The sequence below is a fragment of the Thermobia domestica genome, chromosome 17 (genome assembly GCF_964235325.1).
Source record: "Thermobia domestica chromosome 17, izTheDome1.hap1.1, whole genome shotgun sequence".
NCBI lineage: Eukaryota > Metazoa > Arthropoda > Insecta > Zygentoma > Lepismatidae > Thermobia > Thermobia domestica.
This window is the reverse complement of record NC_137470.1, coordinates 75,295,365-75,311,115: the sequence shown is the minus strand read 5'-3', so window position 1 is coordinate 75,311,115 and position 15,751 is coordinate 75,295,365. Positions and strand designations below refer to the sequence as shown.

The window sequence follows — 15,751 nt, the reverse complement described above, 5'->3', positions numbered from 1 at the left end:
TATAATAAAAATGTACTGATCACTTAAAAGGTGAGTCACTACTTCTGGTACACCCTGTATTAACGCTTCAAATATTTACAGCACATCTAATTTTATATCAGGTTCAAAGCAGATTCACATCCTACTTTGAACTGTTGGTCCTGTATAGTCGACACTGATGAGAAATAATACCACCAAAGGACAGTACAAGAACGACAAATAAAACTGTCAAAAGATTAGTATATAAAAGACATGTATGAAGGCTAGATGAGTTACCTAAGAATTGAAAACGGTCGAACAAATACTGAAATATACGCAACAGAAGGTTCTATATAATAATATGAACCCACAGTATGTATGACGACTTGCTGTATCCACCAATTTAGTTTCTTGAAGTACTACGAAAATAATCTGAACGTTTTAGATTGTATACAAATCGGATAGAACCACTTAAGGTACGTTAAAGTTTTCTCATTATTTCTTCATTCGTATTAATATATAGCTCGATAGGCTAATCAATATGAAATATGATTAAAGTACTTAGTGGAAGTATTTTTAATGGTAGAAGCAAGTACAAGCAAAAAGTCTGAGCACTTCTTTCAATTCGTGATGTTTGCCGAAATGTGGCGCTAATGTTGCATTCAGCTCAAACACTCCAATGCAGTTCCTAGCGAAGTATCAACTTCAAGAAATGAATATTTGTCAGATATTAGCGAAATTTCTTTCTACAAACAACACTCACAGAATGAAAAGAAGTTGAGCTAATTAACAATTATGAGAAATCATATATATGGTATGATTTTCGAATTTTATTCGAAATTATTTGCGTTAATTTTCATTTAATGGTTGACAAAAACCAACAATTTTGATTATCTCATTTATTTGGTAAGTTATGTGTAAACAGTAGTAGCATTAAACCGGAAGCATTACCAGTTGAGAATGCTCCAAGAGCATTGCCAAAACGAACTCAAAAAGAACTGTTTGTTTTCTATGGCAAACTGCTTATATATATATATATATATATATATATATATATATATATATATATATATATATATATAGGGTGTAAAATAAGGTACGGCAAAATTTCAAGGATAGATTCCTTATGGGTAAACAAGCAAGAAAGTTCATATGATCATATGCCCGGGAATGCATCGTTACGGTTACGACCATTGAGCCGCATGACGGTGTGAAATAGTCACCCTCATATAAATTGGTAAATGAAGCAATGAGATAGTCCACTATACGGTAATAACCTGTATGTGTATTTGTTGCTTATATGGGGGAAGGAGGGGGAGGCCAAATTTGGCCAATTTTTTGAGTCTCGGTTTGAAAATTACATTTTTTTCAGGGCCACTCCATATAAGGCTTCTACGCAACAAGTACACATATAGGGTATTACCATGTAATGGACTACTTCACTGCTTCACATACCAAATTTTATGAGTGTACCCCCAAGGGGAAGGAATGCCATTTCCAAAATTCTGATGCATAAAACGAAAAAGTACGTACTTTACCCTCGCCCGTCCGCTGTGGTACCCCTCACATACATAAAATGCATATTGGTAAAAATCTTCGTCCTTCAGGAACACATTGTTACCAAAATTATCTTTCTAGCTTAATTAGAGGATGTTATTGAGGATTAAATTGAGTCACATTGAGGGGCGACTAGAATGTGACAATTTCACACCGTCAAGTGGCTCAATGGTCGTAACTGCGTAACGATGCATTTCCCGACCTAAGGTAATATGAACGTTTTTGCTTGTCTATCCATAAGGATAGACATGAGATTTCTATCATGAGGTCTACCCATGAGATTTTGCCGTACCATTTTGTTACCATATATATATATTCTGCCTTTCGGCAGGTCCTGGGACTAATTAGGTTTTTTAAGTTTTAGATCTGGGCCTGAACATGTTCCCTCCACACTTCTCGATCTTCAGCTTCTTTTTTTTAACTCCTAATATTTTCTCCTATTTTTCAAATCATCGATCAGCTGTGTTCTTCCTCTTCCTATTTCTCGCTTTCCTTCTATCTTTCCTTCTATGGCGGTGAGAAGAAGACAATTTCCTCGCAGGATGTGTCCAATCCAATTGGCCTTCCTACGAAGGATGCTGGATAGAAGTGTCATCTTCTCTCCTATCCGTTTTAAAACATCTTCGTTTGTTACTCTCTTCGTCCATTTCATCTTTTCCATCTTTCTCTAACATCATATTTCGAAACTCTCTAAATATTTCTTCCCTAAATTTCGTAATATCCAAGTCTCCAAACTATACAGTCCAATGCTCCATATATAGCACTTGACGAATTTCTTAAGTCCAATATTAAGCATGCTAATTAGGAGTGATCTTTTCTTGTTGGATGCTTCTTTAGTTATGGCAATTCTTGACTCCCATCTCTTTGGTGCAGTAAGCGTCTCCCGTCAAGATATTTCCCAGAATATTTATCGACCTCTTTAAGTTCTCTTTGCTCTACTCTGATCCGTAAGGACGTGTTTCTACGGGATATTTCCATGACTTTCAACTTTTCGATGTTGATTTCCATTCCATATAGTTTTCCGGTGTCAAGTATTTTGTCAATCATCTGTAGTTCTCCTTCGCTTTTAGCTATAACCGTATCATCTGCATACTGACGTTATTAATGATCTTCCTTCCAATCTTGAAATCTCCAATTCCCATTAATGCTTCTTTCATTAAACGTTCACTGTAAAGTTTGAATAATTGGGACGACATACTACATCCTTGTCTGACTCCTCTTTTAATCTCCACACTATTAGTTTCTCCTTCATTCAAGCGCAACTTCACTCGCTGTCCTATGTATAGGTTTTGAATGAGTCGTCGATCTCTCCAGTTGACTCCTATTTTCAGAAGTTTCGTCCAGTTGACCCGATCGAAAACTTTTTGCCAGTCGATGAAGCACAAACACAACTCTTCCTTTACATCAACGTATTCTTTCTGATATAATTCTCATCAATCCAATAGCATCTCTGATGCCTTTTCCTTTCCGGAATCAAAATTGATATTCTTCTAACCTCTCGTATATCTTACTTTCCAGCTGCCTGTTCAGTATGCGTGTAATAATTTTTCCAGTGTGGGAAATCAGGTTACTAGTTCTGTGATCGCTGCGCTTCTTTGCTTTCTTTATTTTGGGCAATGCAATCACTGTAACATCAAAAAATCCTTTGGTCATTCTCCACTCAGGTAGATCTTGTTAATAAGTGAAGTCAGTACTTTCATTGCATTGTCTCCTAATCCCCTGAGCAAATCTACTGAAATGTCGTCGTCTCCAGTGGCCTTTCTCTTCCGCATGTCTTTGATTGCTTGTACTACTTTATTTTTCAATATACTGGGTTCTTTTTCATCATCATCCACCTCTTCCTTTTCTTCGATCGCAATATCTTCGGGGCGGTTCTTCTGATCATAGAGATCTTTTATGTATTCTTCCTAAATTCTAAGGATTCTTTGATGGTCAGTGATCACATTACCTTGTTGATCTTCGATGACAAACGTTCGTATATTTTTGTTAGCTTTCCCTCCTAATTCTTGTGCTTTCTGGTACACAGATCATATCTGCCGCGCCATTGAATTTCCATGATCTCTTCACATATCTGCTCCATGTATTTTTCTTTGGCTTTGCCCGTTTCTCTTCTCAATTCATTATTCAGCCTTCTGTATTCTTTGATGTCCGTGTTTCTCGTCCTTCTGCGTTCTCCCACTTCTTAAGCATCGCTTCAGTTATTTATGGTTTCCTCAGTGCTCTTTCCATCCTGCAAATGTTATTGTGAAGTGTGTCAAGTAGAATCTGTTTAACTTTTCACCAACTATTTTCTATATTGTCAACCATCGCCCATTGCACAGAATTTTTCTTCAACCTCTTCTTTCACATCAGCGTCGATATTTCTTAGTCGCTATAAGTTCCATTTTCGATTTCTCCTCCCATCTTTCTTGATCGACTTTAACCAGGTTTGCACTTCCGCCACCAGAAGATTGTGATCCGAATCAATGTCCGCTCCTGGTAGTGTCTTCGCGTCTTGTACACTATTCCTGAAACGTTGCTTCACAAGAATACAATCGATCTGGTAGCGTTTCTTATCTCCTGGACTTTTCCACGTGTACAGCTTGGTTTTTCTTTTCTTAAACCACGTGTTCATCACCATCATATCATGTTGCCTACAGAAATCGATAAACATTTGGCCCCGTTTGTTTCTTCTACTTAATCCAAATGGTCCCACTACCTTATTCATAGCTTCTTCTTCTACTACGCTGTTGAAGTCTCCCATTACTATGGCGTTCACCTCACCTCTTCCTTCCTGATGCAATATGTTACTAATCTCATCATACATTACTTCTATTTCATTGTTATCATATATATATATATATAACAACGAAGATGGTAGGCTATTAGTCTCTTATAACTAGAGGAAGAATAATTGCATATGAAAGCTGGAATGTCTAAAAGCAAGTTGCTTGAGCCATGAGCCTGGATATTAAAACAGTAAGATACTGAATTCAACGATTCGAAGCAGACGGCGAATAGGAATTAGAAATTAAAGCGAAACTGAGTAGACCGCAGGTGACAACGGAAGACGAAAATATTTCGATTATTGAAGCTAACGCAGCAAATCAATTCGCAGCTGCAACAAACCTGAAAACAACTTTAGATCTGGAATGCAGTGCAGAGACATATAACTGTACGCATACTATTTGTTCTGAGTTTAGTTGATTTTGAGTTTAACGTCCCCTTCGGCAGCGAGGCTATATGAGACGGGACCTACTGATTAACGTGGAATCCGAACAACATGAGCTCCCGCCGGGAATCGAACACGGATCTCCCACGCCAAAGGCGCGTAACGACTGTTTGTTTTGCTTTGAAGATCAAACTAACAGATGCACATATACATGTTCGCTTAGAGTTTGCAAGGACGTACATGATCAAGCCACAAGACTTCTGGAACCGTGTAATTGGGAATGATCAGAAAGTGTTTAGTTTATACGAAAGAGAAAACTTGCTAAAATGTTCTAAGATATGTTGTTTTACGAGGACACATGCTCAAAACGGAGGGCTCAAAATTGAAAAATTCGCAAAATATCATATCTCTATGACTTACGATTCCGGAGATGTGGCTCCTTAAATCCTCCGAAATCCGAAATTTTTGGTCAATATCTCGGAAACGGTAAGAATGACGCGAAAAATTCCATCACTTGCTCAGACAGTTTTGGATGTTCTATCGAATGGAAGGCTCAAAATTGAAAAATTCGCAAATAACAGACATAAAGAATCCAGTAAAGAACTTTATAAGTTCGTTGAAAATGTAAATATATATCTTACAAAATAATTTGAAACCTATATGAACGAAATAACTAATTAATGTTTCAAGGTAGGGTGAATAATAAATACGAGTTTCAGCAGGAAAAAAATAACCTTCCACAACTTCTGGTAAGATTTTTCAAAACTTTCCCTTTGAATTGTTGGATAGTCACCAGTACTTTCTTTTTACAGTTGGATCTAGAATAGAAGAATGACATGTGGCATCCTGACTTCTCTTTGGCAAATTTACAGCAGGGCAGCTCGGTTCGCTGTAGTACGAGTCTTCTTTTTAGGTTTGGTCCCAGGAAGAACTCTCCCTAACACATGTAATTTATTTCCTCCTCCTGTGAGAAATTGAGATGTGATGTAAACTTGGAAATAAGTATTGTACAGCATATGTTACTAAATCCATTTGTTTCGCGTAATTTTTACTTTCTTCCTGTTTACAATTACGAAATATATATACAGATGGTGATCAGAAAAATGGAAACACCTGTAATTGGCAACACGTCAGATGTATGGGTTGGCTGTGGTGTCGTGGCACACGCAGCGCCGGACCGCTGGTGGTGGTGTGTTAGGTCGGTCTCCATACTACGTCAGGCGCAGTGGAACAGCAGTCTCCAGTGGCTGCAGCAGACGGAGGTAGTGTAAAATGGGAGACCTCTCAGATTTGCAAAGAGGGCAAATTGTTGGTGCGCGGTTATGTGGAGTGAGTGTGACGGCAGTGTCTACTGTGTTAGGTGTGTCGCGTGGGACAGTGTCGAAGGTGATGACGGCCTACACAACACACGGGAAAACCACATCGGGGAAGCAGAACAGTGGGCGGAAGAAAATCATGAGTGACAGGTCACGCCGGATATTAAAGCGCATTGTCACGCAGAATCGTCGTGCCACTGCGGAGCAAGTGACGGAGGAACTCAATCAGCACCTCCCCCACCCTGTTTCGACAATCACGGTCCGCCGCGAATTACATGACATGAACTTACGGGGTCGTGTTGCACGGGCCAAACCGCTCATCAGGGACCATAACGCTTTCGCACGCCTCAAATGGTGCCGCGACCATGCAACTTGGACCGTTGAGGACTGGAAACGTGTGATATGGTCGGATGAGTCATCCTTCACCCTATTCCCAACCACGGGCCGTGTTTATGTGTGGAGAACGCCCAAAGAAGCTTATGATCTTCAGTGTCTCCGCCCACCTGTGAAACATGGCAGAGGCTTGGTGATGCTGTGGGCCGCCATATCATGGTTTTCATTGGGTCCTGTGGTCACACTTAGCGGACGAATCACTGCCAACGATTATGTCGCAATTTTAAGAGACCACTTGCATCCTATGGTCCGGATGTTGTTCCCGGACAATGACGCCATCTTCCACGATGATAATGCTCCCATTCACACAGCTGGCGTTGTTGGAGCGTCGTTTGAGGAACATCGGGATGAAGTTCAACACCTCCCCTGGCCCGCCCAATCCCCAGATCTCAACATAATTGAACATCTGTGGTCCGTCTTGGAAACATGACTCCGGCGACTATTTCCACCTCCATCATCTCTCACAGAACTGGCCGATGCCCTGCACGAGGAATGGTGTAAAATTCCACTTGCTACAATTCGCGACCTCTATGTCTCCATCCCACGTCGCATCAAGGCTGTTCTGAAGGCGAAAGGTGGCCCAACACCATATTAATCTGGTAAGTTGCAATTTTGTTCAGGTGTTTCCATTTTTCTGATCGCCATCTGTATATATATATATATATATAAGTTTCTTATCAACATGAAGATCGAATACCCAAGTTTTCTATGTCTTCGAGGAAATCCTTTTCCCCATTTCAACAAAAGATTATTTTTTGCGGTTTAGAAAGTGGCTTCTCTACTGAATTTCCATATCCAGATTTACATACTATATTAATATATATGCTTGAATTACACGTAACACAAACATAATAGAATTTTCAATTAGTTATTTAAACTAAGTCTTCCTTTCTATCTCACGTAAACAAAAACAAAACAAAACAAAGAAAAACTGTTACACAGAAAATATGTGGGGATTATGGAGATCATGTATTTGACACAAAAATTCATACCACTACAAATGTATGAATATTAACCACGGAATCGTGGAAGAACACACAAAATATCCCTGTTCCTTTAATGTACTCTTCTACACAAGAATGGGTTGGGACTTTGCTATTAGCAGCTACAACTGGGCAACAAGTCACATCATCAGGGGATCTACTAAATCTCTTGACTTTCTACGTTCGTATTATAGTTGAGAAACATTCCCTGAGAATTCAACAAATTCAACTCATTTAATTGTTGATATTATTCGTTTGTGAGCAAAAAATCGTGTTCCTAGTTAGTGATTTTTATAACCTTCCCCGTAAAAGAATGTAAAATTTTCGGACTTCGCTCCTCCCTTTCCTTACCATCTAACTTCCTGAACTCCTACTAGGTTCGTCCTATATTTCTCTAACTCACTCGTTACGGATTTTAAGGCGCTTGCCTTAGAATCTTATGTTCATTTTGCTTTGCTAAGGTCATGCCAAGTTATCAGTTCTTGTCCGAGGTTTCTGTGAATGTTTCTGAATAAGTATCCTTTATACAGAATGAAGTGTTAGCCTCACGCCAAACCCCCAAGCTTGAGGACCGCCCCTTTCTCGTCTGTCCGTGACTGCATATTCAATGTATTTGCGGCTAACCTGTATATCTAGAGGCCTCCTCCTCGATCCGAAAAAAAAAGCTGGCACTCACTGGCAAACTGCCAGTTGAAATACACAAGAGGAGGAAATTAGCAGTGGGAGTTCGTCCTGCTATTGCTTTGGGCGGACCTTGTATAGATGTATTTTATATGAGCTGAATAACCTCTTCATGTGTGCTTAACACTCCAATCATCGTTTTTGTTAAACGTATTTCTTTAAATATTGCGAAAATCAAAAAGTAATACTAACATTTCTTTGTGTTATTACTATGTCAGAGAATATGTATTTAAATAAATTATGACCTCGTACGGTTAGATGGACAAGTAAGTAAGAACAAAGACCATCTCGAAAGCAAAGACCTGTTTCCAGTGTTATTTTCTACTTTCTTAGAAAATTGCTCTAAGAAATTTTCATATTACTCCTTAATTCATGCAATATATTGTAATGTACCACGTGCTAGTGTTTGTAAACAATGTTGCCTGCGCCTGCTTGTAAACATCAACCATATGTATTTACGTTGGAATACTACATCTCACGTGTGATTAGTGCAAGAATCAGAAGACAGACTACCAGCACCACCTGAAAATCGCATGACATGGGAGCAGCAGCGCCACCGCCATCCTGAGCGCCTGTATATTGGAGAGCATCCAGCAGACAGGCACCAGTCTTCGATTGGTCTCCCCTCCTCTTACTTTCCTGGAGCACTAGGAGAAACCCAAGCTCAAAGCCTCTAGTCTGCAGCGGGATTCTTGGCTTCCCTTCTACCTGCCTTAGCCTGCTTCGGGGCTCTGTCGGGATCCCAACCTGCTGCTTAGCCTGTTTCCGGGCTTTGTGACTTCTAACCCTCTCACTGTTTGCCTGGAGCATTGGAGTTTCCTATGTCACTTTATTTAGGTTGTCTCAAGCTCTGTAGAGATCCTGTCCTTAGCCGCACGGTCTTGGGCCACCTAATTTCTATCTCACAATAGAGAATGTTGTATCGAACTATTCCTGTGAATATTGTTGTTATTAGAGGATTTTTAATAATAAACCGATAGTGACAGTCGATCTCGGACTCTGATTCACTCAACCTAGCTTTACCTACCCCTTCAAAGGAAAGAACTTTAACAATATTGTGGAAAAGTGAAGAAAGGTGGGGAGGACGGAACTGACCAACGTCCTTAATATGAGATTGATACGGACTTCAGAAAAAAACTTAACGTTTACACATTGTAGGAGCTTGAATGATCATTTAGTACATTTAACTTCAGTGACTATTACATCCTTACTTCTTTCGTCATTGAAGCGAAAACAATAGTACCAAAAACCTGTATCTGCATTCAGTGACACCCATCCTTCCATAGACTTCATAAGGGTTTCTAATCGAAGTAAGAAGTTACTTTTACAATACGTATAATCTCGGAGACACCATTAAAGGAAGTTCCACTGAATTTCATAATTCACGAGCATAATATGTTTCTACGAGGGTAAGTCAATAAGTAACTGCAATATTTTTCTATTTCTTTTCAGGTTGGCTTACAGTATTGTGTGCTCACCAGACGCTAGGTATCACCGTTGGTTTCGCCTGTGGTACTCGCAGCGTTATCACATCAGTCCGCTTAACGCTGTTGGAAACAAAGATGGCGGCGCCACTCTTTGTGTGCACCAAAGAAGAATAGGGATCTGTCATCTGTTTTTTGTGGTCTGAAGATGTATTCGGAGCGGAAATTCGTAGAAGACTTAGCACAATACGGGAACAATGTGTTGTTACAGCAAAGTCCTTACGAGTGAATTCAACAGTTCAAAAGTGGTTGAACGAGCGTGAAGGATGAGAAAAGAGAAGGGTGTTCAGCTACAGCAACAACAGGTGACATTATTGAACGAGTCCATACCTTGATTCTGAATAACAGACAAGTGACTGCTAATGAAGAGGCAACCCATATGCAGTCAATTAGTCAATGGTTCTGCATCAACTTCCGAAAAAACTTGATGACGAGCACATGCAAAACCGTGTAGAATCTGTCAGCAATGTAACGAAAGAATTATTAATATACATTTGGTGGTTTGATCACTTTTATTTTATTGATACTGAGAAATAATACACTTGTATAGTGTTCACAGATCGCCAAGAAAAAAAAATGTGGCTACCTTGTGCCTCTACACGCGCAAGAAAGACATCTGTGGTTATTTGTTGTGCTTGTGCAAGGTGCTCTTTCTTACGAAGGAGATAGGTAACGGAGGTTTATTGGCGACCTTGAGATTAAAAATAATCTTACTGCAGTCGATGATAATGACTGTAAACTTTGCGTTGTTTTAAGTGAACCGATTTATTTTAGAAATTATTTTAAACTCAGGGTTTTTTTTTTTTGTCACTTCAATACTATTATACAGACTTTCTGGAAACTGTCCAAAGAAAGCAGCTCTTAGTTTGTTCAAACCTTTCTACGAATAAGTGCATGCAACGTGTGCAAGAAAAGTCTATCAAAGCTTTCCTCTTTTTCTTTCCTTCATATATATATATATATATATATATATATATATATATATATATATACAGGGTGTTTCAAAACAACACCAACAACGTTTGGGGGGTGATTCCTAACACCAAGATAACACAAAAAGTATAGACCAACTTGGAGTCATAGGCTCATTTCGGAGCCTATGACTCTGTCATTTCGGAGTCATAGGCTGCCAAAACATGAAAGGATCAACTTTAAGCACCCATAGCTCCAATACTATGGTACCTACCGTAGTCGGGTCAAGACTTCACTTAGGAACTAATATGTGCGCTACCCAAAAATACATGTTTCAGAATCCTGCGGTAGTCACACAACAATTTTTATGGGGAAAGTTTGGTTACGGGCATATAATCTGAAATACTCACCAACTACTTCTATAAAAATTGTTGCAGAAGTACCGCAGGATTCTGAGAATGGATATTTGGATAAGGCACATACCAATTCTTCAGTGATGTGTCGACCCGACTATGGTAGATCCCATAGTATTGAAGCTATGGATCTTTAAAGTTCACTTTTTCATGTTTTCGGGAGCCTATAACTTCGATGTAATGGATTTGTGCACCCAGGTTCGTCTATGCTTTTTGTTTTATCTAGGTGTCAGGAATCACCTCCTAAACGTTGTCGATGTTGTTTTGAAACACCCTGTATAATGTAACTGCACTTGTAAGATCGGATATGGGACCTATCGTTTCATGGAATTATCACCTTCTAAGACTCGTTTTTATATAATATTTCACGGAGAACATGAAACAAATATAACTAAGAGTGTAAGTTGAATTACGAGATTAAAAGGTGCTAGAATGCTTACCTCAGATTTCTGCAGGAATATCTGAACGAGTAGTCGTAGCTCTCGGGCCTCGTGTCTTAAACCCTGGCACGATGTTTTCACTTCCTCGGTCAATCTTCTTAAGATCACTTCGCCTTCCACAATGTCACGATCAACCAGATCAAAAGGATTACTGCAAGTCGCTTCGCAAACTTCTAAAAAGGTAATGTATTCAGGCATAAGCAAACATGTCCAAATTTGACAAGCAAGCAAGCAAGAAAGAAAGCAAGAAAGAAAGCAAGCAAGAAAGAAAGCAAGAAAGAAAGAAAGCAAGAAAGAAAGAAAGAAAGAAAGCAAGAAAGAAAGAAAGAAAGAAAGGAAGAAAGAAAGAAAGAAAAAGAAAGAAAGAAAGAAAATAAATGAATGAATGTATGTATGTATGTATGTATGTATGTATGTATATATATATATATATATATATATATATATATATATATATATATATATATATATGTATATATATATATATGTATATATATATAATAGACTACACTGATTGTTCAGTTTATTCCCATTTTGCCTAACAGTTTATCAGCTGTTAATCACAAATAATCACATTCGCCATTTTAGGTGAAATGCCTATTCCCATTTGGCCTAATTCCCATTACGTCTAACGATCTCATCAGGAAGAAAATATTCCCTATATAGAGAATCTGATAATGTTTCCATACTTAAACATATAAAGGTGACAGAAACTTATATACAAAAGTCACATTTATTTCAAATATCTATATCAGAAAATATTTCAAATATACAGAAAATAATTTACATCAAATAAATTACTACAATCATATTAACAACTTAGCATAATAGCATATTAACCAAAATCGCTCAAATTTTTCACCCATAAAAAAAATGACGGTTAATCGTCCTGGGGTTTCGAAATTTAGATTATGTGTTACAAAATACGTCGAATCCATACCCTGGAGACCAGTGCACAGAACTTTATACGTAATTTCGGAGACTTATTCATGTATAAGTATGGAAACAGTATCAGATCTTCTATATAGAAGGTATTTCCCTCTTGATAAGATGGTTAGGCGTAATGGGAATTATGCCAAACGGGAATTAACATTTTACTTAAAATAGCGGATGTGATTATTATTTGTGATTGACAGCTGATAAAGTGTTAGGCAAAATATGAATTAGGCCAAATGACGAGTAAATCAACGGACACATCGTCATTATGCTGTTTCTTGCAAAAGATGGGTTAACAAAATTAATATGAGACATGAACCTACACTGTAACGTACAATCGGAAACGCATGACCTCCCACAGGAAATCGAACATGAGTCTTCCGCGCCGAAGGTCCGTATAGCCACGACCGAGCCCTTAATATTCTGTATATAACAAAAACATTCCTGTACAAATTTTCTGGCTCTATGTCTAGCGTCTCAAAAGAAATATCCAATAATAACAGAAGCCCTTTAATCCCCTACCGTTCTTCGGACTAAAATTCCCTAAAGTTCCTCTTATCCATAGTTTGGTGCAAATAAAATCATTTGTGCAAAATTGTGTGCAGCCTCCTGACTGAAAGGCTAACGCGCGTACTTTCTCTGCAGAATTCGATTCTTGGTCAGGGCACTTGACTCAAATAGAATCCCGAACATTGGTTTTGATTCCAGTATAATCAGTGGTCACATTTCACATAATTCCGATGCTCAAAAAGTTCATTCTCCTATTTGCGTGCTGTAATAGACCAATTCCATTTCAAATCGTCCAGGCAAACCACAATTGGTCCCCATCATAGTCTCAGATTTTATTTATTTTTTTTATATGGGATCTACATGCAATATTATTAGACCCATATTTTTTCTTTTTGCTGAAAAAATTTTTTCCTTCTATATACAGCCTTCCAAAATGGCCGCCCTCCTCTCGGATTGCTCGAAAAACTGAAAAACATGTCAAATTAAAACTTTTATTGTAGAAAAATGAGTATACTTAGTAACATAATCGCAATAGCAGGAAGTATAAAGTTGTATGTTTCGATGGAGGGCCAAAATTCGTCCATTGGTCCAATAGGAACCGCGCAATTCACTCGCAATGTTGCCAACTTTGGTGAAATTTTTGTTAACTTCAAACATTTTTTTTTCTGTCCTCACGAGCAATATCAACCATCTGCTTCTAGCATCGAAATCTACTCTATAATGTCTCTTAAAATGTAAAGGACTTACGTTTCTGATTATTACATCCCACGTTATAGCATGATGAAAAGCTGAAAATTTCATTAAAACGCCATGTTTGGACGCAATTTTCTCAAAAACCCCACCTTTTAAAAATCTGAAGTTTTTACATGTACTGGAGAAGTACCTAAGTATTTAACACCCGTTAACCGTTCATGCGGCTGCAGCCCCTAACATTCACAATTAATTATTGAAATTTCGATTTTTGCACTTGCAATGTAAATATTTCGTATGGGCACTTAGGTCCTAAACACAAGGCGATTTGAAAGGGAGTATGAAAATTTTGAGAGATGAATCCTGACATCAAATCCAGTAGAAAAGTTCCTATAAACATGAGTCGAATTCCGCTTCGTTTTCGAGTTACAGGGTTTCCAACTCGAGACCCAAAATCGGTTCGGGACAATAGAAAATATAACATATATTTCGCGTTAAATCAGAAACTATTTGTTAAAGCTTTGATAAAGTTCAGAAAGTTGATTTGTATCAATATGATGATTTTTACGTGCGTTGCAATTCGGTTGGCAGTGTTGCCAACTTGCTAGAACTTTTATTTGTTTCTAAATGACACTACGTAAATTTTATTTGATATTTGGTATTCATTAATTATTGCAAACATCACACAAAGCACAATTTTCCCTACAACACCACAGTTTTCGAAAACTTACATGTATTTCATTAAAAGGTTTATCTCGTGCGTTATTGATAATTTGGAACATTACGTGTGAATTTCACTTGATATTTGCCATCATTAGTAAAACCAAAATGTGGAATAAAAACTACGTCTGTGTAAGTTGTAATAATAATAATAATAATAATAATAATAATAATAATAATAATAATAATAATAATAATAATAAAAGAAGAAGAAAAATATTTTTTATTATTGCAAAACTTCTCGTTACTCCACGCATCAAGTTCGAACTTAATGAAGAAGTTCTGCTGCAACCACGAAACAGTTTATTACGAAATTCGGTGTCGTGAGCATCGTCTTAGTGTTCTCTGGAACCATGAAAATTGTTTTCACTGGTAACATGACATTGTAGTGCACTAGTTACAGTGTTTGTGTGAATAACAATGGGGAAGTCCTACACAGAGAAAAATCCGTTCTCCGTACACCGGTATATTGTACAAAGATACGGTATCCTCTTGCTTACTATAGAAATCAGTACGGAGCATACGTTATCCGTATGCTACATAGGCACTGCCCTTAGATGTTACATCATGCCATTGCAGGATGTCTGACATCTAACAGTTTTCCGTATATCACATGCATAAACTTATGTTACCTTCGTCAGCTATATGTTATATACGTTCATTTGTATGTAAGATCCTGACCGCCTACATTGTTTCATACAGAAAGTACGTATAGATGGAACACTTATACAGAAAATATTATAAAACATGCATTTTCAATTATACGTTTGCTGTACGTTGCCCAAAAATTACAGGAATTACGCATATAACCTATCTTTTTAAGTGTGCCACCTACAATTTTTTTCTCAGTGTATTACAGTAAGGACCGTATTAAATGTGTTGATTCTAAAAGGCATAAGATAATTGTGTACAGAAAGAATTCTTGACAAACATTTTATCTTGCGGTAAAAATATGTATTGCGTACAGCGCGTCTGCCAAAACGTAGTATTAGGAGAGGATGATTATTCGTGTAAAGGGTGCTTTGAATATTTACCGTGAACAACGTGAATGTGTGTGATATATTGGTGATCACGAAAGGAGATGTAAATATGAAATTATGCACCAGCAAGATAAAGAATTTGTTCCTCTGGATGTAGATTTGGAAACCATTATCCAGACAGTTAACATGCTAAACATGAATGTGCCTCCATTAAAACGGCCGTTATCGGTGAAACCTAGACTACGGTGAAGGATTCACATCTCAAGATTTTTCATACTGCCTTTCAAATCGCCTTGTATACAGGATACAAATAATCCTCCTCTCCTAATAGTACGTTTGGGCTGACACGCTGTACGCAATCCATATATTTTACCGCAAGATAAATTTTGTGTCTAGAATTCTTTCTGTGCACAATCATCTTACAGCTTTTAGCATAATCAACACATTTAATACGGTCCTTACTGTAATAGGACTTCCACATTCTTATTCACACAAACACTTAACTAGTGCACTACAATGTCATGCTACCAGTGTAAACAATTTTTATGGTTCCAGAGAACACTAGGACGATGTTCACGACACCGAATCACACAAACTATTAATAACGCACGAGATAAAACCTTTTAA

At 37.9% G+C, this 15,751-nt stretch overlaps 1 protein-coding gene across 1 annotated transcript in view; it reads right to left on the bottom strand.

Moving 5' to 3' along the window:
• Nucleotides 1–15,751, bottom strand: part of LOC145673750 (syntaxin-17-like) — a 134,666-nt gene that overhangs the window by 7,548 nt on the left and 111,367 nt on the right. Inside the window, exon 3 of the mRNA XM_081743494.1 lies at nt 11,289–11,461. Coding sequence (XP_081599620.1) covers nt 11,289–11,461 — 173 coding nt within the window. The remainder of the gene's footprint in view (nt 1–11,288; nt 11,462–15,751) is intronic.